Raw genomic sequence first — 27,303 nt, 5'->3', positions numbered from 1 at the left:
TCAGCGCGTCCTCCCGAGCGGAGCCGGGCTGGGAAGTCCTGCCAGTCCTCCAAGCAGGATGGCAAACAGCAAATCACAGGCACCACACGCTCTGTGTCCAACTGGGAAAATTCCCTGAGGAAGGTGGAGCTGTTTCTCCTTCCCATCCTCGCAGGAATTGTCGCCGGTCCCACAGGGGAGCCGTGGCATGCGCGAGGTTGGGTTTGTTTTCACCCAACAGCATCTCCCATTGCTGGAGTTTGGCATCTGCATTTGTCAGGCGTTTGCAGATGATGAATTTTGTGGGTGATTTGCTGCTGTCAGGTTCAATCACTGTGAGACACCGAGCACGAGCCGGCTGGAGCCGCTGGAGTCCCCGGGAAACGCCGGGAAGTGGCGCAGGGCGGAATTTTCCGTCGCTTTCAGTAGTCGTGATTTAAAAGTTTAGCTTGATTTTACACTCCCGTTTTCCCTCCAGGCCCTGCTCAGCCTTTTCATCGTTCTCCAGGTACCTGAAGTGAAATTCATGCCTTTGCAAAAATCCAACCCACGGCTGAAACTCGGCACAATTCCCACCTGAGGTCTCAAAGAGTTCCTAATTGGGACTTTAATGATGCAGAGGCTTTCCTGGGATTAAGTTTGTCTGCMTTGATGGTGSTTTAACTTGGAGGGTTTGATCTGCACTCAAGCCAGGGCTGATGGRGAAGGGTCTGGAGCCCCAGGAGAGGCTGAGGGAGCTGGAAAGGGGYWCAGCCTGGAGCAAAGGAGGCTCSGGGGGGACCTTGTGGCTCTGCACAACTCCCTGACAGGAGGGGACAGCCGGGGGGGTCGGGCTCTGCTCCAGGGAACAGGGACAGGAGGAGAGGGAACGGCCTCAGGATGGGACAGGGAGGGTTTAGGTTGGATATTTGGGAAAATTCCTTCATGAAAAGGGTTCTCCAGCCCTGTCCCAGCTGCCCAGGGCAGGGGTGCAATCCCCATCCCTTCAGGGATTTGCAATCCATGTGGATGTGGCCCTTGGGGACATGGGGCAGTGGTGGCCTGGGCAGTTTGTTTTCTGTATTGAACCCAAACCCCGTAAACACTTACATCAACTTAAATATCCCTGGAATAACCCATCATGTCTCTGTGAAATGTGCATTCTGTCCCATATTCCAGTCCTCTTTGAAGRGATCAGTTTTGTATTGGATTTATCCTTTTTTTTAGTACTGGCTTTGTGCTCTATTAGTGCCTCCTCAAACTGCTTTAATTTAGCATTGAAATCTAATTCAGTAGAGAAGGAATTTCTTTGTATTTTGTTTTCTTAGKTATATTTCAAATTTTGGAGGCAAACTTGGAATTAGATTCTGAAATGCCTTGAATCTCTCACCCAGTTTATCATATTTTGCATTTACAATATTTGCACTGTTAACTCGTTTATCTCAAGGCGGAGGCACTCCAGGAGAGCGGTGCTAATGTGTGACATATGAAACCAGATAAATAACACCAATCCAACCTTTTATTCCCAAGGAAACTGTTAGAATCCAAAAGCAGACGATGTATTGCTCAAGTAAGATTCAGAGTTCTCAATCCATGGAACAACTGTTGCTTAAAAATTACTATTTTTTGTGTATTAACAAATTTTCAGCTGAAAATGGTTAATGATGTGTGACTTGCAAATGCCAGCAGCAAATTTTGAGCAGTGCTATTCTTGCAAATTCTYAACCTTTGCAGTGAGACACAAACCCTGAAATGCTGCAACATGAAACACCCCAGAGTTCGACTTTCTGAGTGAAATCGCTCGCGTTCCATCACTGGAGGCAAATTTCATTTTGCGGTTTGGAGGCTGATGTTACGCAATGATGAATTTTTAATTTGGAGCGTGTTCTGTGTACTTTCCAAAGTGCGAAATCAAAGACTTTGTAACCAAATTATGTTGTTTTGCAGAATTTCTACAAGGAGATCGAGAGGGAAGAGATGTACATAAGGTTTGTAAACATGACTGGTGACAAACTGCCTGACACGGGCACTGTAATTGGGGGAAATTAAGTTCATATTAARCAGTCACTTGGGGGCTGGAGGAGAAGAGTAATGAAAAATCACACCTTGGCTGAACCTGAAGTAATTCAAAAGCTTATCTGTGCTGAGAGCAGAGTGTTGGCAGTGAAAGTCAGGAGATTATCTCTGTCCCCTTTCTCYGAGTCCTTCAGTTCCATTACAATGAGCACTGAAAGACTCCGGAGCCAGAATTCTTCTGTTCAGGAGGAAAATAAGTAAGGCAAAAGCTGGGCAAAGAAATGATGCTGCCTCCTGGTGAGGTACAAACTCTGTGACTTGGAATAAAAATAACAATTAAATAATGCCTTGACTGGCACTTAACTTTAAATTTAAAGCTTCATAATTGCTTTTCAGACAAAGTAAACATGGAAATCTTGTCCTCTCTATCAAACTCAGGGTTCACAGCCCTCCCCATTGTTCTTGGGCTTAAAATTGGTTAAACCATGAAGTTTCTGTTTGTAATGCTGTTTCAGGTACCCAGATGTTACTCCTTAACTCATTATCAAGTGCTTGTTATCGTTTTGGAAGAATTTTCACCTGGGAACTCCCTTCCTGTTGTTTGAATGGTTTTAATTKGTGTTTTATCAGTTTGCAAAAGGAGAAGGAAATGGCAGAGTTGAGAATTGTGCACAAACACATGATGGTGTTTATTATTATTTGTGTCTGCCCTCTTCAGCACCTCTGTAAAGACAAATTATCTCTCACTGTCCACCCCCCATCCAAATTCTTTATTTCTGTCAACAAACTTAAAATTAATACCAAACTTGAAAGTATTTKCACTGGCTTTTTAAAAATACAATTTTTAATAGTTTTGTGGGGATTTTTAATTTCAGTAAAAAAAAAATCATCAAACAAATGAAGAGAATTCTGGGCCAGAGGTGTGATGATATTGAAGTTAAAGAATGAAACTTATTTATCCATAGCTGAACTAGTAAAGTGCTCTGTCTTACACAAAATCTGTATTGGATTTATTGCTCATCAGAAGTCATTCTTGTGGTGTTCAGTCAGAATGGATTTGATGATCCTGGAGGACATTTCCAGCCTTAAAGATTCCATATTTTTATGAGTGTCCATTGGAAACAGCACAGCAGAAATGCAAATGGTCCTAAAKTTTGTCTGCACACAGAAATAAGGACTTGAAATAATCCCACAAATATTTAGTTGTTCAAGGATAGACTTCAATCATTGTAATCTTCAAAATAAATGATTGATGAACATCTTCAACCCACTCTTACTCAAGAGCTGCTGTTTGTGTTGCTTGCAGGTACCTGTACAAACTGTGTGACCTGCACAAGGAGTGTGATAACTACACCGAAGCTGCCTACACCCTGCTCCTGCACGCCAAGCTCCTCAAGGTAAACCCCAAAAACCATCCTTAAAGCCCACCCCATAATCTCATCCCGTCCCATCCCATCCCATCCCATCCCATGGATCCCATCCCATCCCATCCCATCCCATCCCATCCCATCCCATCCCATGGATCCCATGGATCCCATGGCCATGGATCCCATCCCATGGATCCCATCTCATCCCCCTAACTTTGGGAAATCACAGCAGCAGCCACTCAGGGTGGGGTTTGTCCCTCTGCACATCACTTTGAGCTGATGAACAGCTCTGTTCTGGGTTCTCTGTTGCCCATGGAATTCAGACACCGAGGAAAGCAGCATTCCCTGCGTGGCACAGGTGGATCTTGACCTGGAATGAAGGGAATGTTCTCAAGGCAGCCCCACAGAATCCAAATTGCAGATTTCCAGGGTGTGAAAGCCTCTAAGCACCCATTTCAGTAAATCAGCTCTCCAGATTGTTSGTGCCAAGGAGTGCTGCAGCACCTTCTCGAGTGCTCTTGGGCGTSCGCAATCGATTCAGTTTGGATTGCAGAAAATTGCAGGGAAATTCAAATGCCCTCCTTTCCCAGTTCATGCCTTCAGAAGGTGCATATCATTTTAATGCCGTGTTACAGTTTATAGCACATTTAGAGAGCCACAACAATATTGCTGCTCTTCAAGGAGCCTTTTGGTGTAACCTGCAATATGTACAAATAACATGTTATCTGCAGAAAGGGCCTGAAATAAAGCACTGGAGTGTTTAACACTGTCCACTGCCAGCCAGAATGGAGTGAAGCTGTATTTCAGAGGTGTTAATCTCCCTGAAAACATTCTGGAGAGATGTTGTCTCTTAACCTGCAGCTTTTTTTACGAGCTTGTGTCACGAATGTGGGAGCAGGGACCCAATTTGGTCTCTTGGTTATCATTTAGAACGGTGCTGCTCTTGCCAGCAGACACTGAATGCACCTGAATCATCACTGAATTCCTAAYTTTGTGTTTTAAATTTAAAAAGCAGTTAATAGGAAAAGTAGAAATCTCAGCGTGATAARAATTAGCAGTTTTGGAAACGTTTGCTTTAGTCCTGTTCCAGCTTCCATGTGGCATGGCTTGCACTTGTTAAACAATTTAACATTCTGTAACCTCAGGTTTAGCCTAGAGTTTAGCCAATTATAGATTTTCTTAGAAATGTATTCTGAGAGCAGATGAGGGTCTCACTTCATATCCTTTGGATTCCTGGGAATAACTTCACGGGAAGAAATACCCATTTTTCTTCCCTTCTAATGCAAATCGGTAGAAAACAGCAAAAGCCAGGCTAGGATTTGTCACAGGTTTTCATCCCTGAGTGGATGTTTGTTTATAAATCTAATTTCATTATGGGCTGGAATGACTTGATTATAAAAGTGTAGCAATCTCTATCCCCATTCCTGTTCCTGCAGCCCTCGGTGGAGGGAGGAGTTCAGAGCTGCCTGAGGAGCTGCAATATTGTGGGGTGTGGAACTGAGCAATTGAGTTTCTGTGTCGAGCCTCAGGACAGGAATTTCAATGACACTCATCACTGGCAGATATTTCATCGCTCTGATTTTAATGGGATCACTTYGAGGGCAGGACTGAGAGCGGGTGAGAATTTCACCTTTCAGTCTGCAAGAAGGCTCTGTCTGTGGAGAGAGGGAGGCCAAATTACTGCAAGCTGACGAAGCACACTCGAGAAAAGAGGCTTTTTGTTGTGTTTTCAACCTTTCTTTGTCAAAATTGAGGTGTTCAAAACTAACAGAAGATAGTGGCTCTTAAAAAAAAATGCCATCACGTTGTGGGCTCCGTGAGGTTTGTGTTGCTCAGCAACGCAGAGTTCAGGRCAGAGCTGGCAGAGGTGTCTGCGTGAGCCAAACACAAACATTTTGGCCAAATTAAGAAGTGATTGGGTGAAATGTAATAATATATAGAGGTAAAACTTGGTGATGGCACAGTAATTGTGGAAATGAATCTGAGTTGCCCAGAGAAGYTGTGGCTGCCCCTGGATYYCTGGAAGTGYCCAAGGGCAGGTAGGAGCAGCCTGGGACAGTGGGAGGTGTCCCTGCCATGGCAGGGGTRGATGGGATGAGCTTTAAAGTCCTTTCCAACCCAAACCATTCCCTGATCCCRTGATTGACATTTCCYCTTGCTCCATCAGGCATTTGCTSYAAGAGCCAGAGCTGGAGAAAGTTCATTGAGAGCTTTCCTTCCTCCAGAGGTTCCCTGAGAGTCTGAGCCCTCTTATCTCCTCACCTACAGCCCTCTCCCCTCTCTGTTGGTTCTGAGGCTCCTCTCCACACAAAAGGAGGGTTCCCTGTGTCCCCTGCAGGCTGAGGTCACTCTCATCAAGCTCAGGAAGGAGGAGAGGCCATCTCCAGGAGCCTCCTGGCAGCTGATGGGTGTAATTCTTTGTCAAAATTGAGGTGTTCAAAACTAACAGAAGATAGTGGCTCTTAAAAAAAATGCCATCACGTTGTGGGCTTCGTGAGGTTTGTGTTGCTCAGCATCCAATTACAGCAGCCAGATAAAGGAAACAGGGCACAGCTGTGAAAAACCCCTTTGTTGGTGCYTTAACTGCAGTATCACTCCTTTAAATAAAAYCCCTCTTATTTCACWTCATAACTTCAGATTTGCTTTCYCTTTTTTCCYTTTTTTGTGTGATTTAGTGGTCAGAAGAAGCGTGTGCAGCGCATCTCACCCAGCGGGATGGATACCAAGCTGCTACCCAAGGACAGCTGAAAGATCAGCTCTATCAAGAAATTATCCATTACTTTGACAAGGGCAAGGTAAAAAGGGAAAGGAAAAAAAAAGTGCAAATGCATTTCATGGCTTTTCTCTCYGACTTATAAATTTAATGGTAAACATTGTTTGCATCCGGTGACCTTCGGGAAGCACTTACAGATAATGATACTGCCCAAAAAAARKWMAAAAAAAATCAATGGGACATTTATAACTGCTGGGTAAGGGGGGATATATGGGCATGTGATGCCATGGAGTAAATAAAAAAAGTGATGCATGTAATTTGGAGGGCTTTTTCTGGCAGTTRCAAGAGCTAATGGAATCCTTCAGCTCCCCTTGTTCTGTCTCATGTACACAAAAATAATTCCCTCAGGGCCTGGATGTCTTTGGTTCGTATCATAAATATYCTGAAATGAGGATATGTCGTGACAATCACATCTTTTAATGCAGGAGGAGTTTGCATTTGGCACTGCAGGGTGRGGAGAGCCCTGCTGTTGGAGAGGAAGGGGTTACCCTGTGGGTGGATCAGAGTTTGGGTATTTTGTGCACGAAATATTCGAGTGTAGAAGTAGGAATCTCTGTGTCAGAACATTGCAGAAATGAGAACTTGTGTTTTAAAAATAAACTCTGTAGAGTAGGGCAAAAGAAATGGTGTTTTCTGGTAGAGCTAGAATATTATCCAGCCATCCTTTCCAGGTGAGTTAATGGCAGAATCAGATTAGTACTTTCTTAAAATCTTAGTTTCTATCAAATTGATGCTATGATTTCTCACATTTTGATAGAAACTTTGCCTGAAAAGTCAAATTTTATAAACGAGTGCAATATTTGAAAGTTGCTAATGAGTGATGCTAAAAATCATCATTCTGGACTGGGATAAAAGTCATAAAAATAGAATTCTAGAGTGGAGCACAAGTGGCTGTTTGGGGCTGGGGCTGGTGGAGGTGACTTGGGGACAGAACTGGTTCTCACTGCTCAAAAAGCTTTTTTTRGGTGAATGAGGAGGATCTCATTTGAATGAGGGTCACAGCTGATTTCAAAGTGTGTTTTAATCCTTTATTCCTCTCTGGAAGGAAAGCCTGTTTGTATTTGGTTGGTTTATGGTTTTATGGCTTCTCGTGAGTCCTTTGTGGTGTCCAGGCATTGGGAATTGTTGTGCAGAGCTCAGGTCCCAGGGCTCCTGTGGGATTTTTGTGTGTGTGAGGAGATGATTCATTTCCAAAGCACTCATTCTGCTTACAGATATTCCTTCTCCCATTTTCTGGTCACTCGGGTCGGTGATAATTTTTCAGATCATTCTATGAAAAGGGAAATAACAAAATCAATACACACTGAGAATGTTCATCTTGGGTGAATTTGCAAATGTCAGGAAGCTCCAAGTGGAGRTTCCCAGTGCACACTGAAGGTAATCCTCTCATTTGGGATTTTCTGGCTTGAAGTTCAATCAGCTTCTTGCATTCCTTGCAGTTTGCAAATGCAGCCCAGCAGCTGCTCACTATGGGCAGTAACACCTGAAACAGCWTTTGCTGGGCATTTTTGGGAGACTGAACCTGTGCCAAATCCCTCTTTTTTAGGGCCAGGATCACCCAGCCTGGCACTTCACTCTGTAATGATCCCCCTTGTTTGATTTCTCTTCTGGTGAAGTTAACAGGAGGTGTCCAGAGAAGGTCACTCACCCCTGGACAGCTGCACAGCCACTTCCAGGATTTTGCAGAAGCTCAGGAGTTTTGTTTTCAAGAGTTCAGACTGTGCCTTTCCCACCCCAGCCTGATGGGGAGCTGTGGATTTGGGAAGAGAGGGAAACATGGGGTTGGAAACCTTATATAGAAGAAATAGAGGAGAGGGATTTCCTAAAATTTGGGTTAAAAATCAGCTTTTTGGTTTTTGAAGGCTGGTGCAGTTCAGCCTCTCAAAAATCCCTTTCACTTGGCAGCGCAATTTCCCAGGGGAGTGCACAGTGCACTTGTCTGTTGGAGGCCAACCATCCCTCAAATATTGGCATTCCTGGGGAGGGGAATTTGGATTTAATRCCCCATACACAGACTGGAATGGAGTGAACATCTCACTTCTGTCCCGAGAGATTTGGGATTGAATGAAAGGGAACGTGGGCTTGCACTGAAGGGAGGAGAGTGGCACCTCRTGTGGGCTGAGAACAAAACCTGGCCCTCACCACGAGCATCCCTGGCACTTGTGGTTCAAGATGTTTTTAAGATTCCTCATTTTGATTTTGATTTTCAATCTATTATTCTTGAGAAGTTTGCTTTTTTTACCTGTATTTGACTTTTGCTCCTTAAACCAGCCTTCTAAAAGCTGAAGTACAGCTTTCACCCATTTTTGAAAAACAACTTTTTCACTTTGCAGTTGTGCTCCTTTATGGATTTGATTCCTGCTTGGTAATGCTCTTCATTCCTTTTCTAAGCTCCTTCTTTCTAAGAGGAAAGTTGTTTCCTTGGCATAGGCATCCTTTTTTCTCCCGGATTATTCTTCTTCATTGCACTTCACTTTCCAGTCTCCTCTCCATCTCGCTTGGCTTTTGCCCTTAAAATCCTTATCCCCAGGCTTATCCCAGCAGTCTGACCCATCCTTTGAACTGCTCTCAAGTGTTTGCTCTCCCCGTGTTTTCCTGAAGCTTTGTGATTTCCAACAAAGCCTTTAATCCAGGGACTTTACTGCAAAGGCTTGGGTTGGAATATCCCGAGGCGAGAAGGGAAAACAGTGCCAGGAGTGCAGGGATGAGGGAAGGGGTGACATTTTCCTTGAGGGAAGCAGCTGATGGAGGTCAGGACTAATAAAATGAAGCCCAGGAATGCTCCTTGGCAAAGATCAGGGTTTTTTAAACCCAGGTTTGTGTGGTGTCTGGAACCAAAGGGAAGCAGCAGCGTTCCCATTCCTGCCCGGTGAAATGTGGGAGTAGTGATGGGCTCAGGTTTGCTGCTGGTGCTGCTGCCCATCAATCAGGACAGGTTTTCCTCTGCTCCTCCATAAATTCAAAGTGTTGGTTCCAAGGAGAAAAAAGTAAATAAATGCACAGTGCTCATTCATTTCTGCTCCTCCTTCCTCTCCTCCTCCTCCAAAAAAAAGCTTTTACTGCTTTACTGCAGCCACAGAAGAGAAAATATCTGAAATTAGACAGCAAATGCCACGCTTTGGCTTAAAAGGCCTTTTTTTCCGGCTCATGGGATGACATCAAATGGCTTTTTCTTCCATCTARCAAGAGAGTGGTGAAATTCACCTGTCTGCCAAAAATCTGTGTGAGGCTGGTGGCCAGCAGAGCCTGGAGTGTGTCCTGAGAGCTGGGAAGGACAGAGAGTCTGGGGAGAGGGAGGATCCGAGGCTGAGCGGGTTCCAAATGAATGCAGTTATTGCTTTACAGGCTTCCCATCCTGCCTGCACCTTGACTGCAGGACTAACAACAGAGAAATGCTCTGCTTCAGCCTTTTATTTAAAATATTGAGCTTTTCTGTTGGTTAATTAACTCCACCTGAAATTTAACCAGCTTAGAGCGTCCCTCACGAGTCCGAATGTGGCTCGATAATATTCTTATCCCAGATATTTCACTGCTCCTGACCATTAGCTCTGCAGGAGCTCAGAAATACCCTGAGATCCTCCTTTGCTGCTATTAACCTCAAAAACTAAATTGGATGCTGTAGTTCTTTGTGACCAACAAGCAATCCAGCTTCAAAAAATAAATTAAATCGCTGGGTTTTCCCTAAAAATGATCTCCTGCAACTTTGAAATCGTGCCTGTAACAATTTGCAGTTCATGGCTAYACAACTAAATTTAGGCCCAGCACATTTTTCTTACTCCTTGAGTACAAAAGAAGCATTTTCCTTCCACTACCACTGGCCTCTCTCGCTGGTACCCTCTCCAGATAAATTGTTTCTCCCATTAATGAGTTGTAGCTKGTACAAATCCTGTGTAGTAGCTCCCTGTACGACTCATTTCTCCAGAAGACTTGCCATGTCCTGGGAAAAGCTGGGAAAGCTTCCAAGGCAGGAAATCTGCGAGGCAGCAGATTGGGAGTTATTGACCTTCAAGAATATAGATTTCATTTCTCAGGGTCCTGGGCCCCAGCCGGGCTGTCCTCGCTGGAATAAATTGGCTGTGGAGTAAACAGCTGAGTGTTTCAGAGGGTTGGGGATGCACAGTCCCTGTTTTTTGGAGGATGTTGGAAAAATCATTGGCTTTGTGTTGGTTTTGTGTCATGTTGGAGGTGTTGTGATGCAGCCAMACAAGGGAAGAGCCAGGTGGTTCAGGAAACAGCCTTGAGCTGCACCAGGGGAGGTTTAGGAAAAATTTMTTYGTGGAAAGGGCTGTCAAACATTGGGACAGGCTGCCAGGGCAGGTGTGSGGTCATCATCYGTGRAAGTGTTCAGAAAATGTGTGGATGTGGCACAAATCTAAGCATTTTTAGAGTAAAATCAGGGATGGATGGGATTTTGGGCAGGAATTGTTCCCTGTAGGGTGGGCAGCCCTGGCACAGGGTGCCCAGAGAAGCTGTGGCTGCCCCTGGATCCCTTTGAGTGCCCAAGGCCAGGCTGGACATTGGGGCTGGGAGCAGCCTGGGACAGTGGGAGGTGTCCCTGCCATGGCTGGGGTGGCACTGGGTGGGATTTAAGGTCCCTCCAACCCAAACCAGTTTGGGATTCTGGAATTCCATGGTCTGCCTTCCTCCTGTTCATCTCCACTTCTTCACTAGGAAGAGCATAAGGATTATGTGATTACTGGCTGTGTGTTGTACATGAACTAAATCTGGATCACATTTAATTTGAGGATTCATTTTTCAGGCTCTGGAACATTTACAGAATCCATTATTAATATTAATATTTAGTAACATCAGAAGGCTTTGTTCAGGCCAGAGGAGGTGCAGCAGAAGCAGCCTCCGCTCCGGTGTGTTTGTGGCATMGACAGGCAAGGGTGGGAAGGTGAAAGAAAAAAAAATCAGAGGAGATTTAATTCTGCTGAAGTTGTTGTTTAATCAGAGGCAGCGCTGTGCTGCCAATTGGCCTTGGTGTGCAGGCTCTGCAGGGTCACTGAGTGGATGGGGATGGACAGGACCTTCCAAGGTCACTGTGTCCAACCCCTGTCACCAGCAAGGGTGTCTGTCAAGGACCAGGGTGCTCAAAGCCCATCCAGGGCCACCCCCTGCCATGGCAGGGACACCTTCCACTGTCCCAGGCTGCTCCAAGTGCCATCCAGCCTGGCCTTGGGCACTGCCAGGGATCCAGGGGCAGCCACAGTTTCTCTGGGCACCCTGTGCCAGGGATCTCCATCCTCCCAGGAACAATTCCTGCCCAAAATCCCATCTAAACCTCCCCACTTTCAACTTAAATCTACTCCCCCTTGTCCTGTCCCTGCATCCTTTGTCCGCAATCTCTCTGCAGCTCTCCTGGAGCCTCTTTGGAAGGACCAAGTAAGTTTATTTACAGGTTGATGCAAATCTTAAATGATTCAGACTCCCATTTATTTCCAGTCTCATTCAGCTCCATTTGCCTGAAATCAGCTATCAGGTTCGATATTAGAAARAATTCTTCACTGTAAGGGTGATCAGACCCTGGAATTGTCTGCCCAGGGAGGTGGTGGAGTCRCRGTCCCTGAATGTGTTTAAAATGACTGGATGTGGCACTCWRTGCCATGGTTTATTTGATGAGGAGGTGTTGGRTCATGGGCTGCATTTAATGACCTTGAAGGTCYCTTCCAGCCTGGTTCATTCAGTGATTCTGTGTGATRAATATTTTCATCTCCCAARAGAGAGCAKAAGGGGTTTGGGTTTGGAGAGGGACTGGTTAAATGTGGAYCACACAAACAGGAGCCAGGACAAGGGAGATGATGGTCACACCATTGTCTTTGAGATGAAAATGTGCAGAAGTTATGGATGACTGAAGTTCAAAAGAGAACGGCACTCAAAATGAGGAAAGGTTAAGTGACTTTGAAAGCTTTCCTTTGCTGACTTACCAAACACCTGRATATTTGTTCAGTTCCTATAAATTGGTGCTGTTTTGCCCTTCTGAATCAAAATGAACTCAACTTGGTGTGCGAAAATATCCTCCTTTTTCTGCAACCATGCCTTCACTCTTAAATTCATGTTAATTTTTGTTTAGAAATAAAAACATGCTCYGTATCATCATGCTAGATTAGATCCATAATATGGATAAAAACATTCAGATCCTTCCACTTGCAAAAATTGCGTCGCGGAGCGTTCAGGCTGCCTTGTAATTTCCTGCAGACGTGATCCCTCATTAGCGTGATTGTAATTAGTCCTTGGGATGCGTTCTTCACCTTCAAGGCACTTCACAAACACGAGGCAGCTCATGCTCATTCCAGTGCTCTTCCCTGGATAAATAACATGCTGAACCTTGTTGGAGAAATAAGGAAAATCGGGAGGAGGGGTCCAACAAACACCACGTGGAGCTGCAAAGGGGAGGTTAATGAAGAACCAGGTTCTGCTCTTTGTGAGCGTTCATCACCTTTTTGGCTTAAATTAGGTCACACTTTGCCCAAACATCAGCCCAGGTGTTTTTTTTCAGTTCATCCCTCCACTTGAAAATTGTCCCTTTGTTTCCAAAGAGGAGCAGGGATGGAGAGCGAACCAGTGAGACCCATCTTGCTTTTGTGACATTGGCATGTTCCATGTGAAAAGATGCTGAGGATTCATCCTGAATATTTTATTCTTTTTTAAATCAGCATCTAGAACCAGGCATTTTTCTCAAAGTCTTATTGATTCTGAGTTTTCCATATGTAGTAGGAAATGCAATTTCARCTTAGATCAAAAAGACAAATGGAATTCACCTGATGTTGATTTTGGGGCTATGAGTGATGGGATTTCATTTGTATTGTGTGGGGGGCTTTTGGGATGTTATATAATATATCTTATTATTTGCACAGTGCTCTGAAGCAGATGGGGTTGGGGGATTTTTWGGGGATGGATGCAGGGTTCAGTTGTTRTGAAGRTTTCTCCAGGTCACATTTCCTCTTYTCTYCCCACCATCTTTGGAAKTTGTGGTGGTTCCTCTCAAACWCYTCCTTCTCAAAGGTGGATGAYTTTTGAGGACAAATGGGGAATTGTGAGTTCAGCCCTTCCCTCCAGCCCTCCCTCATCCACCTGCCCTTGTCTGCTCCGTCCCCCTCAGGATTCCACCAAGACAAGGAACGTGTGTCCTGGAGCTCAGAGGGGAATGAGATGGTGGGGAAAGACAGAGGATTTAAATTTCAGATGAAGGCTAATACAATCTGCATTTCTTACTCATTCTGAATCTCATTTTTATAATAAAGTGAGGTCAGTAATGCCAACCAAATTTCAGCGGCAGAGGCAGATCATCAAGTTTGATCTTAGATAGCCTGGTGTGCTAATTTAAACATATTTTTGGGTTTCGGTGGTTCTTTCTCTTCGGAGTAGAAAAAACAAATGAAAAATGCACATTTAAAACCATTCTTGCTGCTCCTCATTAAGAGTGTTGCCTTCTGAAGAGCTGAAGGATATTGTTAAATTTCTTTGGGTCACTTGAGACGGCTGCTGAATTTCATGGTTGAGGAACGAGAGGAAGAGGAACCAATGGCAATATAATGAGTATTTGTTCAAAGCAATATCTGCAAATTGCCTGTCCTGTCTAATATAGATTATAGATATTAGAGGGAGGGAGAGGTGATTATGAAATATAATCAATCACCAGCCTTGCTCCAAAGCCTCAGATCCCGGCCTTCTTTGTGGACAGGCTGTGTTTACACATCACCGGAGGGGCTGTCAGGAATCATTTTGCTTCTGAAGCAATTTGATCATTTGGCTTGATTTGCATCCAGTGAATTTGCATCCCGTACCAGGGAAGGTCGTGGAGCAGATCACCTTGAGTGCCACTGAGCCAAGGAGGCYRATGGCACCTGGGTTRTAKTGAAGAGYTGTGGCAGCAGGACCATCCCATGTTAAATGTTGGGCCCCTCAATGATAAAAAAATCCTGGAGGGGCTGGAATGTGTCCATGGAAGGGTCTGGAGCCCCAGGAGAGGCTGAGGGAGCTGGAAAGCAGCTCATCCTGGAGCAAAGGAGGCTCTGGGGGGACCTTGTGGCTCTGCACAACTCCCTGACAGGAGGGGACAGCCGGGGGGGTCGGGCTCTGCTCCAGGGAACAGGGACAGGAGGAGAGGGAACGGCCTCAGGATGGGACAGGGCAGGTTTAGGTTGGATTTTAGGGAAAATTTCCTCATGGAAAGGGTTCTCCAGCCCTGTCCCAGCTGCCCAGGGCAGGGGTGCARTCCCCATCCCTGCAGGGATTTCACAGCCCTGTGGATGTGGCCCTTGGGGACACGGGGCAGTGCTGGGGATGGTTGGACTCGATAAACTCAGAGGGCTTTTCCAGCCTGAACAATTCCATGATTCCATTAATAGAGACATTTACAGCCCCAGCACGGCTCTTTGGCACGTCGGATGCTCAGCGTTTCAGGCATGTGCCACAATGCATTTTGTTGCTTTATTCCGATTTATTTGATTCTAATGTTGATCTTGAACCAAGGTACGTAATTCAGCTTCTTTGTTGTTGTTTTGTGATTCTTTCTCCAACAGATGTGGGAAGAGGCCATTGCCTTGGGTAAAGAACTTGCAGAGCAGTATGAAAATGAAATGTTTGATTATGAACAACTCAGTGAACTGCTGGTAGGTTTTTTTTAATGACATAGACACTGCAATAATTTATTTTGGAGCTGAATTTCTAAGCCTGTAAAATTATATCAGAAATACTCTGAAATTGTRAAATTATTATCAGAAATAATTTATTGTTATGACAGTAAAATGGAGAAGCACATCCCTATCTTGGCTTTGTTGGACCAGTGTCAATTAACTGGCTACCACTGGAGTGCCTGAAAAACATTTAATTTTTTTTTTTTTTTCAGCTGAAAGAAAAACATCTCGGTAATGTTTGGTTTATTTGGGGTATAAAAGGAAATTTTGAATTTAAATATAAATGGGAACACAAAAAAAAATCCCTATTCTCTCAAGTGTCTTTCCATATTCACGTTTCTTTTTTTAGGTATGAATAATCCCCAAGCATTCACGTCTGCAGTCAGTTATTTTTGCCCTGACGTTACCCATTCATTATTCCTGCACTGTTTTCTTCCTCCTGTTCTTTTCCAAAGAGATAAATGGCAGCTGTCCCTGTTCCTCCTCAGGTCCCAACCACCTCCACTGGAGTTGGGATGTGATTCCAGTTTGATTTTGAAAATTCTCAACTTTCAGCTTTTAGGTACTTTTCACTTTTGCACTGAGAGTGCATTTTCCTGAATTTCTTTGAATTGTTTTTCTGCTCAGAATACATTTTCCTGAATTTCTTTGGATAGTTTCTCTATTTTTTTTATCCCAGTGTGTCTGAGCTGGGTGTTCCTACGGTGTTGAACTCAGCTCCACACAGCCCCAGCTCACTCCTGGTGGGATGGGGAGAGACTGTTCCTCATTTCAGTATAAAAGGAATTGGGTAGAGCTTGTTCCTCAGCTGGAGATGATTGTCATGTGTCAGACAGGATTATTCACTAGGGGGTGACTGCTCTCTGAGTTTTAATTTTCCATCTCCTTTTTCCTTGCACACAGGAGCATGAATGGGTTTGTCACAGCAGCAGCCACTCTTTAATTATCCTCTTGTATCCTTTATGGAGGAGAAGTCGGAATTTGCACTTTATTCATTGTRGCCCATGGTGACAGAGTGATTAAATTGTGTTGCAAGGGACTTTAAAGCCCATCCAGAGCCACCCACTTGGCCRTGGGCAGGGACACTTCACAGACCAGGGTGCTCCAAGCCCCATCCAGCCTGGCCTTGGACACTTCCATGGAGYTTCTCCCTCTTCTAAGAAGGGAGAAGCAGAACTTGCAACCCTCACATCAGACAATTGAGTTTATCTGCTCTTTACTCATCAGCCAGGAGATGAGATGTCCCAGAATTAGTCCTGGYGTGCATTTCCCTCACAAGGCAGAGATCAGAATTCACGCTCCCGTATGAGTCAGGTCTCACATACCCCATCAGCTTTTCTTATTGCTGCTGCTGAACAGCTCTTTTTTTTTTTTTTCTCCACACAATAAAATTTACAAGTTTTTTGTTCTTTCTGTTCTCCCTCTTGTCTCTTTTCTTCAAGCAATATTAAATATTAGCCTCTGAGACAGTTCACAAATGACAAAATAGTTCTGCTGCAGACRAGCTGAGAAATATTCGGCAGATTTGGGTCTTTGTAGTCTTGGTGCCATTTGCTGTTATCTGTCATGTGGGAGCAGCAATAAACCTCTCCCCAGATCAAAAGTCATTGTCTTTGCAGAAATAATAGACTAAAAATAAGTTAATGAACAGATCTTCTGAAGCTGCTCATTTGCTATTATTTCATCATTAGAGATAAAGAAGAATTCAGCATYGAAAGCAGATGGTGTCTGACATGCGTGGATTTATTCCCAAATTTACATTTTCCTGCAATTCTCAACTGCCTGCTTTCCATATGCAAATTTGTGGTTGTAAATATGGAAGAGAAGTAGTAGAAAAATGCAATGAGATGTAACAGCCCCAAACTGACAATTCAGCACCACTGGGATGAGCTCTGTGTGGCTTCATCCTTCTGGTGTTTTGGCATTGGGAGTTTTGCGACTGGGAATTCAGATTGGCTCTCAAATTCCTGACCATCATTGTGAGTGAAATGTTGGCTGTGGAGCAGGGAGGTTCACCAAGATGAGGTTCATCAAAATTGAGATATTGGATGTGGAGCAGTGAGGCTTCTCAAAATTGAGATATTGGATGTAGAGTGGTGAGGTTCACCATGATGAGGTTCATCRAAATTGAGATACTGGATGTGGAGCAGGGAGGTTTACAAGATGAGGTTCATCAAAATTGTGATATTGAATGTAGAGCAGTGAGGTTCATCAAAATTGAGATATTAGATGTGGAGCAATGAGGTTCACCATGATGAGGTTCATCAAAAGTGAGATATTGGTTATAGAATAGGAAGTTCATGAAGATGAGGTTCATCAAAATTGAGATATTGGTTATGGAATAATGAAGTTCACGAAGATGAGGCTCATCAAAAGTGAGATRTTGGTTATGGAACAGTGAGTTTCACCATGATGAGGTTCATTAAAAGTKAGATATTCCTTAGGGAACAGTCAGATTCACCAAGATGAGTGTGAAAATAGYGACTGCAGAGTGTGGTATTTCCAGATATTGCCATGTGCCTGATGGAAAGGTGAGGAGAGAGAGGGCARTGAAACATCTTTAATTTTGAGATGCACACAGAAGATCTTGCATATAAGGAATCTCCTTCAAGTTCAGGTAATTAAAATCCCTCCTGTTACTTTTGCAGAGAAAACAAGCCCAGTTCTATGAAAACATCGTGAAAGTGATAAGACCAAAGCCAGACTATTTTGCTGTTGGGTATTACGGCCAGGGATTCCCGACGTTCATAAGGGTAAGTGTCCATCTGTTTTTACAGAGGTTTCTTGCTCTGGAAATTTTCTYTGGCTTGGAGAAATGTGCCTGACACTGACAGGTGTTTTTCCGGGGTGTAAAACAAACACTGATTTTTTCCTTTCCAGTTTCTAAGATTGAACAGTGGAATTTTAGTAGAGAAACTTTCTCTTTCAACATATCCAGTACCTTCTATTTCTTCAGGGTATCATGAGAAATGAAAATAAATGACCCAGTCCATCACTCAGGGTCATAACCATCTGAAATGGTGACATTTTTGCCTGACAGGTTAATATATATTTATATATAAAAAAGATATATATATATATATATGAGCATGGTAGAAAAGCCTTTTGTATGTGACGGTGTTTTCAAGTGAATGTCCTTTCAGCATTGTCACCAAAATGAAGTTTACTATCAAAGGTGTGTGTGGCACCTTTAATAGCAATTTTTTATCATTGATCTTCAATTTAAGACATGTCACTGGGTGGGTGCCAGCATCGTAGCTTTACTGACATTTTAAGGRTTTCTTTTCACTGATATTAGGATTTTTATGGGTTGAATAGAGAGGCTGAATTACATCTGTGTTATSATTATCTGGTACTTAGTTGGTGACACGGAAATGAGCCATTAATTCTTGTTCACTTCCCTGGGTATCCTGTGCTGTGGCCTCATCACCCTCCCAGGAATTCATTCCTTCCCAATATCCYATCCAACCCTGCCCTCTGAAAACCGGGCTCTGAAGTTTTTTGCTGATGGAGAAAATCCTCAACACAGGCTTTTCCTTCAATTCCAATATTCCCTGTGAATTATGTGTGTACATGCATAAATTAGARACTTCTTAGCCATCTGTTATCACCTTTTTTCCCCCAAACAGAGAGGTTTCTTTCCTCTGTTGACCATTTCAAAAGGCCCCATTGCAGAATTAAACCCAACCAGGCAAATGTGAACCACTCCAGGTTCCTATCCCCAGTCAAAACACCCGTTTTTAATAAGAGCTGTATAATTTTYCCACCAAGTATTCATTTGGAGATGAGTAATGAGGTTAAGCATATTCAGATGCAAATTTTATCCAAACTTGCTTTAATTTGTTTGATCAGTTAAAAATATGCAAGTTGTCTTTTACATTTTCCTTTAGAATTTAATGAACTCAGCCTAGAAATGGACTGTATAAAATATATCTTAATTTTCTTTATTGGCAAAGAAGAAACCAATACTTACAATATACTTAATTTTAAAGTTATGAAAAGTTTGAACTTTACAATGGCAAAAATCGGATGGATTAGTGTGAGGTTTTTTTTTATAAGAGGTTTTTTTTTTTATTTTTGGATATTCCTCCTCAAACCTGCATTGTTTTATGTTCCTGTTTTTCTCTGCTACTCTTTGCTCACCTGAGCGCCTTTGAAGAAATATTTATGTGTAAAAACCCTAATTCTGTTTATTTGTTGGCATCCATTCCATCATTAACTGTGGGAGGTGGAGGAGACATCTTGGCTTTGGTAATAATTTCTCTTAATAAATTTTCAATGGCCACGACGTTGCAGATCCTTCAAATCACSTATTGAGGTGATTTTAGTGTGGTTTATACAAACACCTAAAAGTAAACGTGGGCTTTGTGATCCCAGCACTGAGCTGGAGGTGAGAAAACCAATTTGTGCTTTAYTGAATTGCCAGAAAATATTGGTAAAGTATTGATTGGACCGCAGTGCAAAGAGTGTGAGATTCTTTGCTTTGGCATCAGCGCTTCTGAGGCCCCAGTTGGGCACTGGGAACACTGGTTTTAACTGGGAATGCCTCTGCTTGCAGAACAAGGTGTTCATCTACCGGGGCAAGGAGTACGAGCGCCGCGAGGATTTCGAGGCGCGGCTGCTGACGCAGTTCCCCAACGCTGAGAAGATGAAAACAACGTCACCACCGGGCGAGGACATCAAAACCTCCTCTGGCCAGTGTATCCTTGGGCTGTAAAACCAGTACCACCAGTGCCCCCAGCAGCTCAGCTCAAGGGTTTGTGGCCAACGTGGGTGGAACACACAAATCTTGTTGTTTTGTCCTTTTTTTTTTTTGAGTGTTCCTGTTGAGCTGCTCGTCCCGCGTGACTGAAATTCCCTTTTTGCTTCTTAACCCCTGAAATTCAGATATTCAGTGCTTCACTGTAAAACCCAAACTGGATTTACCCTCGAAGTTTCACAGGCCAGTGTCAGAGCAGATCGTGAGGTGAGTTTGGGGTGGATTTTCTCATTTTCTCTGTCCCCTTTATATCACATTATTGTTGTGTAATGAACCTGTGCACAGCCAGTGGGGGTGGGCATTGTGGGGGCATTTAATGGTGATTTTTAATATTGGCAGGAATTCCCTCCAACCCACTGGAGAACAGTRATCCCATATTTGTTCCTAAACTTTCTGTAACACTAGAATTTAACAGCAATTCCTAACCAGGCAGTTTTTTTATTTCCATAGTGCTTTTGGAGTTTGAATTGCATCATCTTAGAGGTCACTTCCAACCCAATTCARTTTGTGATTTCATGATTCTTTCCCCTTTTTTTCAGTTTCTACAGGGTGAACGAAGTCCAACGCTTTGAGTATTCGCGTCCCGTTCGAAAAGGAGAGAAAAACCCAGACAATGAATTTGCAGTAAGAAATTAAAACAAAAATAGACCATTTTGGGTCTGTTTGTTTATCACCCTCTGTTTTTGAGAATCTGAGCCATTCATTATCTTTTGGTTGTTGTGAAATAAATTCTAGGTTWAAAGTGATTATTTTTCATAGAAAGTTAATTAAGCCAATTTATCATGTTCTGGTTTATACGAGAAAAAAAACAGGAAAAAAAGGGATAAATTGTATTTATTTTGTAAAAACAGGTCTTCTGAGGAAAGGATTTTAAATTGTTACGCCTGAAACAGCAGCTGTCTCTTGCCAAATCTTGTCTTGCCATGAAGATTCCAGTCAGGCATCTGAAAACCATTTTTCACTGATACTTTTGCTTCTTTTTTTTTTCTTTTTTACTGAACCATTTTTGGTTGACCATCTAATGGTCAATAGAATTCCTTCTGTGGGAGGGTGGGCAGCCCTGGCACAGGGTGCCCAGAGAAGCTGTGGCTGCCCCTGGATCCCTTTGAGTGCCCAAGGCCAGGCTGGACATTGGGACAGTGGGAGGTGTCCCTGCCATGGAACTGAATGAGCTTTAAAGTCCCTTCCAGTCCAAACCAGTTTGGGATTTCATGAACAACTGCAGTCCAGTAAAACSTGGAATCATTCCCATGGCATTCTCCTTCAGGAAGGCAGCAGCTGTTCCCTGCTGAGTCCCAGATCAGGTTTAAATCAGTGCTGCTCCCTTTTCCATTTGGAATTCCCCTCTGCCTTTGTCCCATCTGTCCCACCTTGGTCCCTTGTCCTGGTGAGGGTTTTTTAGGGCTTTGCTCAGGATCACAGCTGTCCATGGATAACATGACACTTGTGTTCCCTTTGCAGAACATGTGGATTGAGAGAACCGTCTACGTGACAGCCTACAAATTACCAGGGATCCTGAGGTGGTTTGAGGTCAAATCAGTTTTCATGGTAAGATTGGTTTGGCTTTATTGAGATTGTGCTAAAAAAATGGGGGTTTTGTACAACCAGGGAGCATTTCTKTGTGTCAGAGCAAGGAATCCATGGGATTGTACCTGGCACATCCCAAAGGAACTTGCTGAGGGTGCTGATTGTTGGCTCAGGGTGACTCAGGCAATGTTTTTCCATTCCTGAAGGAAGGGAATTCAGCCAGCCCTCCAAGGAAAGGGCTGATCAAGTGCTTTGTGTGCTTTTAGAAAGTGCTTGTGTCTCCCAGCAGGTGGATCAGGACAGCCCTGTGTGTAAAAAGGACCTTGTAGGTGGTGTAGGGGAACCCTCCTCCATCCCAGTGAACCTGGCCTGAATTTTATAAGAGAACCAGGGTCTTTTGATTGTCATTTATTCCAAATACCCCAATAATCAAATGCATTGTATGTGTCTGCATTTCTCACCACTTGTGATGAAAGGTTGTTTTTATTTCTTGCCCATATTTAGCTAAATATACCCTCAGCACCCTCACAGAGTAACTCCAAATTACTCATTTCTCTGTTCAACCATTTAGACTGTTTAGATAAGACATATCCATTAAACGCCTTTAAGATTAAATTATTCTTATGCAGCTGTAATTTTTAAGTAGCAATAAAAACATTGTTACTGCGTTTTTTAAATCTCTCTTGTGAGGCTTATTTTTAAAGGAAAAGAACAATTTGCATATGATTAATTAAAACCTTTTTCATTGCTCCATTGAGGTTATGTTGGACAGTTGTATTTGGATGAACAGAAGTAATGCAGAAAATTACTGTGGTATCTATAGTAACAGAATATGAATGTGATGTGTGACAGTAATAGGCAGCTGAATAAAACACATTGAATTTTTAATGAATTTTGTAGTTTCAATATAATCCTGATGGARAAGATTGTATTTATCTTCATGATTGCAAGAAGTGCTGTTTGTGCAGGCTGGCAGATCTGATGCCAGTCCTGACAGGCTCTTTGTGTGCACCCCTAAAGCTCTGCCTGCCATCAGAACGGGCACAAAYCCTGGCAGAGTGCTCCCTGTCAGCCTTTGAGGAGCAAAAAAATTCTGTAGCTGAGAGGTGATAGCAGAGTGGAACTGAATAAAGTGCAGAAAGACTGCTGCAGATAACTCCTGACCTCCTCTGGCACAGTTCCTACAAAATGAGTATTGACTTCCCTCGAGATCCCTGTCAGCTGAAATGCTGCGAGGAGGATCACAGGCTTTACATCCCTGTAATGCTAAATTGTGATTATGGATACGGATATTATTGATCTCTGGCTAAGCACGAGGGTGCTCAAGCAGCTTTGTGTGTTTCATATTTTATTGATGGACCTGGAACATCGTTAAAGGGAGAGGTGAGATYGCATCGAATCAGTGCTGAGGGAACAGAATAATTTCATAAATGCAGTGTATTATGTTACATAACCCATAGGAAYGTGCAGAATTGCCTTCAGTCTATTGGCTTTTCCAATTCCTTCAGAGTACTTTTACCTAAATCTTTAAAATATTTTCATTATCTGCCAGGAATTTGGGGCCAGCATTCCTTATTCTGTACCTGAATTGCTTCAGCTGGACATGGGAAGTTGTAGGGGAAAAATTTGCTGAGACCAGACAGGGAAATAAAAACTGAATTTTGAATCACACTTGGGTTTAAAAAGCACAAATGCTAATCCCTATTTAGTTTTTTTCTTGGAATTGTGTAATGGTTCAAATGGACCAGGAGGATGGAATTCCTGTTTTCCCTGGGTAGAGTGAGGAGTGCCCAGAGTCAGGAAGCCACTGGGAACAAGGCTCTGAGTTTACAGATAYCATAAATAGCTTTTCCTGGGCTCCAAAGCCCAGTTTGTAGTAGTGAGATGGCAACTGCAATTCCTCATCTGCTTTTAAAAAATTAGAGGGAGTGTTGTAAGAGTAGTAAAAGAGAGGAGAACGGGAAAGAAAGCCATGATTGCTGCTAGAGAAAAGTCAAAAAGCTGTCAGCTCAATGAGTGCTAATTTCTGTCGATGCTCAAGAGCTTTAAAAGCAATGGTTCATCAACACATTATTGCATAGTTATAAGCCCATTAATACAAATGGCAGAATGCTAAATTTATCCATGATGTTCCCAGCAGCCCTRGCCCAATCAGATGTTGAGGGTGGCTCCACTCTCCTGTCCCCGTTCCTCGGTGGCACTTGRGGCTGTGTCCGAGCCTGACCCTCTCCCTGTTCCCAGCAGAAGCAGCAGCTCCTCCCCTGCCTTCCACCAGCATTCAGCAGGCAGGCTGCTCAAAATGCTAATTAAAACATCCTCCATCTAATCAGCTGGCAGGTGTAAGAGTAACAACTAAAGAGATTTGATTAGAAGTGCTTCTCAGAAACGGGGTAAGCAACTGATAGCCAGGTAGAAGTGCTGCTTTGTTTATGTAGCATTTATGCAAATGAGGCTGTAATCAAATATACACTTGCATTTTCCTCACAGCCCTCAATTAACCTTCCTTTTCTCACCCTGCCATATCATTTTTTTTCATACAAGCAGGCTGTGTCTTCCTGTGAGGACTCTCCATGCTCTGGGTCACTGCAAGTTACAGATTTTTTAGCCCGTTCACTAATATTTAAAGTCTTTTAATACTGTTTTTTTCAACGTGAATATTTTGAAAGACTCAGTAGTTGGGCATAAAATAGAGCTGGAGGTCAGTCAATTAAAATGAATCAAGTTTTAGACAGCAGAAGAGCTAATTCACTCCATGAAGACATCTGAGGACTCTCTTCCTTGAAGTCCAGGCTGTGGCAGAAAGAAAATTTCTCCTTTCTGTTCTTTATGCTCAGATGAAGAAAATGTGACCTCTTGGGAAAAAGCGCAGCAGATAGTTTAGATGTCATCTCATCAAAATATTAAACTCACTGTCCTTGGAAACACACCAAAATAATCACTGCTAAAATATCTTCTTGATTTTTGAGCGGCTTAGGATTACATTTTCCATCAGAAAAATCCACGTTAAAGTTATCATTTCTTTCTTACTGTTACGTTAAGCTGGATCTTCTTTGTGCTGCTAAAACTCACGGACCCTTAATCTCTGCTGTTCTCYGTAATCCTCCAAAAACCTCACGTGATTGCTGCCAGAGCCTTTCTGGGTGTTGTGCTGGGATGTAATCCCTCCTGCAGCAGCAAAATGCAGTTAACTTCCTGCACTGATACTCATCAGCATATCACTCACTGCAGCAGGAGATAGCAAATATCTGGATGTTTGAAATCACCCCTTTCTGGTAATTTCTGGTCCAAAATCTCACAGTAACCTCGGTTCTGAGATATTTCTGCCCACTGAACAGATTAAAAACTCTCCTCCTTGAGGAAAACTTCCTTGTGTTTGGGTTGTAGGTGGAGATCAGCCCCCTGGAGAACGCCATCGAAACCATGCAGCTGACCAACGACAAGATCAACAACATGGTGCAGCAGCACCTCAACGACCCCAACCTGCCCATCAACCCCCTGTCCATGCTGCTCAACGGCATCGTGGACCCYGCTGTCATGGGTGGCTTTGCCAACTACGAGAAGGTGACACCAAAGTGCCCTATGGGGTCCCAGTGCTGCTGGGCTGATCCCAGCATGGGGGGACGTGGAGCTCCAGGGGAGGGTRGAGCAGCTCTGCTGGGAGGAGAGGATGGGGTTGGTCAGGCTGGAGAGGAGAAGGTCTGGGGTGAGCTCAGTGTGGCTTTGTAGAGCCTGGAGGAACTATGGGAAAGGTGTAGAGATATTGGGGACAAGGGACAGAGGGACAGGACACAGGGARTGGGGTCACASTGCCAGRGGRMAGGGATGKATGGGATWTTGGGCAGGAATTGTYCCCTGTAGGGTGGGCAGCCCTGGCACAGGGTGCCCAGAGAAGCTGTGGCTGCCCCTGGATCCCTTTGAGTGCCCAAGGCCAGGCTGGACATTGTCCTATTCCCTGGGACAGTGGGAGGTGTCCCTGTCCTGGCAGGGCTGGCACTGCATCTTTAAGGTCCCTTCCAACCCAAATCACTGTCATTCAGTGATTCTGATCCAGTGATTCTGATCCAGTGATTCTGATTCCATGATTCCATCATTTTTCCTTTGTGTTTGTAGCTGTTCCTTTGCAGCACTTTGGGGTTGATTCATTTACCTTCTCTCATTCTTCTGGTAGTAGATGTTTCATTTTCTGAAATAACTTCTCTCTCTCTCTCAATTAGGCTTTTTTTACTGAGAAATACATGCACGAGCATCCAGAGGATCATGACAAGATTGAAAAGCTGAAGGATCTGATTGCTTGGCAGGTAARAARSTGGAAGTCAGGTTTGTCAGAGSCAGCTGCTGTGGAAAGGCAGTTTGGTGCCACTCTGGAGAAAATTCACACRTTAAACTCCTCACCTTGGATTCATTTCTTTGCCATTTAAATCTGTCTTGGAACTTGAGCTAAAGTTCATCTTTTCAAATCTRACATAACTTCCCATTTGGATAAACTTGCAGAGAACAAATACGATCAACATMTTTTCTTTTTTCTTTCTTTTTTTTCTATTTTTTCTAAACCTAATACATGAAAATCTCCCATCTGTATCAAATGAGAAAATATTTTTCAGGGCAAAGAAGAGACGATTCTAATTTTGTTCCATAGTCACACACTGGACATTTTCCTATGTTCTCAGGATCATTTTATGATAACTAAAAAATACCAGTTTGATTGGAAATGTTTTTTTTTCCCACAGAAGAAGGAAGTGAATCATTGTCTTTTCATATTCAATTCTGACTTTATAATAAAGGGAATCATTTACATTTCTGTAGATTTCAATCTTAGGGGTGGTAGAACCAAAGCAACAGAATTCAAAAATAAAATATCCTCTGAAGGCCATAAAACTATCAGTGAATAAAAACTCCTTTTGGTCTGGGGGAAAAAAAAAATTCTTTATTTTCTTGTGAGCTTTTAGACAAGATTAGGTTTTATAAGCTTTAAGTTTTATAGAGGAAAATAATTTGGTCCCAGAAGACTGACTTGGTGTCAGCTCTGTGTCTTTGCCTCTGAGAGTGATACTTCAAATGAATTCCAAACACACTTTCCCCCAGCCAAGGCTCACTTTGGTGACACTTGTGTATTAAAATAATATCACAGTTTGAAAATAGGGATGRTGGCTGATCACATTGGATTTTAATTATTCAGGGCTTCTAAACGTGTGATTTCCCATCCTGTTTTGTACTTCCAAAACAACAGGAACCAGAAAAACAGAGAAAAGGGATCAAGAATTATTTTTATTATTTCAGTGCTTTCAAGTTACCTTGGATGTTTTATATACATTTAGGGTATGCTAAAATTTAAATTTCCTCTCAGATTATTTCAGTTTCCAGCCGGGTGGAATCAGCTCCCAAATATTGGGGGAGGGATGTGTGTGGAAGCCTTGGAAGGGAGGCTGGGGCTGAATTCATCATGGGCTGGCAGTGATTGAAAGCAAAAAGGAATTTTCGTTTTTCAATAATGCGGGGCTCGGGGTTTTGTAATCCCRTGGAATTCTCTCCCTGCTGTATAAATCAATCTGGATATGTGAACCAGGAGCCTGACAATTGTATTATCAGCTGACCAGTTAGATTTAATATTTTTCTCTCCCCTTACCTCATTCTCCCTCATGCTGTGCAGTTCAGGATATTTTCCTTCCATAATTCCTGTGAATTTTAGGTGTACATTTTGTTTTTCTCTGCTGTTAACTCAGATCAATTCCATTAGCAAAGCCAGGCCCATTTTTGTCCTTCTTGGTGCTTTTCCAAATTAGGCAAAGAAACCTTCCCATGCAACCACACTATTTCCAGCTGATCTCTTATTTTAACATGAAGATAATGAAATGATTGATTGGAATTAAGGTGGGAAAATGAATGATTGATGACCTCAGTCACTGTGAATTTAGCTAATGTATTTACAGCACACTAAAACAGAAAAATACCATGACAAATCAGGCCCTTGTGCTCCTTCTGCAGAGATGAAAGAACTGCTGCATACCTAACGAAGGTTTTGTGATCATATTTTATGGTACCCTTGTTCTGAAGGATTGTTTTCAGAGATTAATTTAATAATTCAAACCAATGTCGTTTTTTCAGTCTTTTCAGCCGAGCAGATCAAGATTTAAAAAAAAAAAAAGGGGGAAAACAAATCAGGGAATAATTTGAAGTTGCAATGGAAGTTTATAAAATTTTAAAATCAGCCAAAAGTGGAGTTATGAAAAAAGAAAGTGCCCTTTCTCCAAGGCCAAGTTGATTTGG

At 43.1% G+C, this 27,303-nt stretch overlaps 1 protein-coding gene across 1 annotated transcript in view; it reads left to right on the top strand.

The window, feature by feature from the left end:
• The window catches only part of LOC130585176 (dedicator of cytokinesis protein 1-like), a gene marked incomplete at its 5' end in the record, with an annotated part of 68,728 nt that overhangs the window by 18,004 nt on the left and 23,421 nt on the right, over positions 1-27,303 (top strand). The window contains 11 exons of the mRNA XM_057385557.1: positions 1,906-1,946; positions 3,281-3,371; positions 6,017-6,136; positions 14,640-14,729; positions 17,402-17,506; positions 19,312-19,453; positions 19,641-19,719; positions 20,052-20,136; positions 20,974-21,060; positions 24,424-24,600; positions 25,254-25,337. Coding sequence (XP_057241540.1) covers positions 1,906-1,946; positions 3,281-3,371; positions 6,017-6,136; positions 14,640-14,729; positions 17,402-17,506; positions 19,312-19,453; positions 19,641-19,719; positions 20,052-20,136; positions 20,974-21,060; positions 24,424-24,600; positions 25,254-25,337 — 1,101 coding nt within the window. The remainder of the gene's footprint in view (positions 1-1,905; positions 1,947-3,280; positions 3,372-6,016; positions 6,137-14,639; positions 14,730-17,401; positions 17,507-19,311; positions 19,454-19,640; positions 19,720-20,051; positions 20,137-20,973; positions 21,061-24,423; positions 24,601-25,253; positions 25,338-27,303) is intronic.

Source organism: Malurus melanocephalus, unplaced genomic scaffold (genome assembly GCF_030028575.1).
Source record: "Malurus melanocephalus ecotype Western Australia unplaced genomic scaffold, MMel_1.1 scaffold_841, whole genome shotgun sequence".
NCBI classification, from domain to species: domain Eukaryota; kingdom Metazoa; phylum Chordata; class Aves; order Passeriformes; family Maluridae; genus Malurus; species Malurus melanocephalus.
This window is presented reverse-complemented; position numbering and strand designations above follow the sequence as displayed.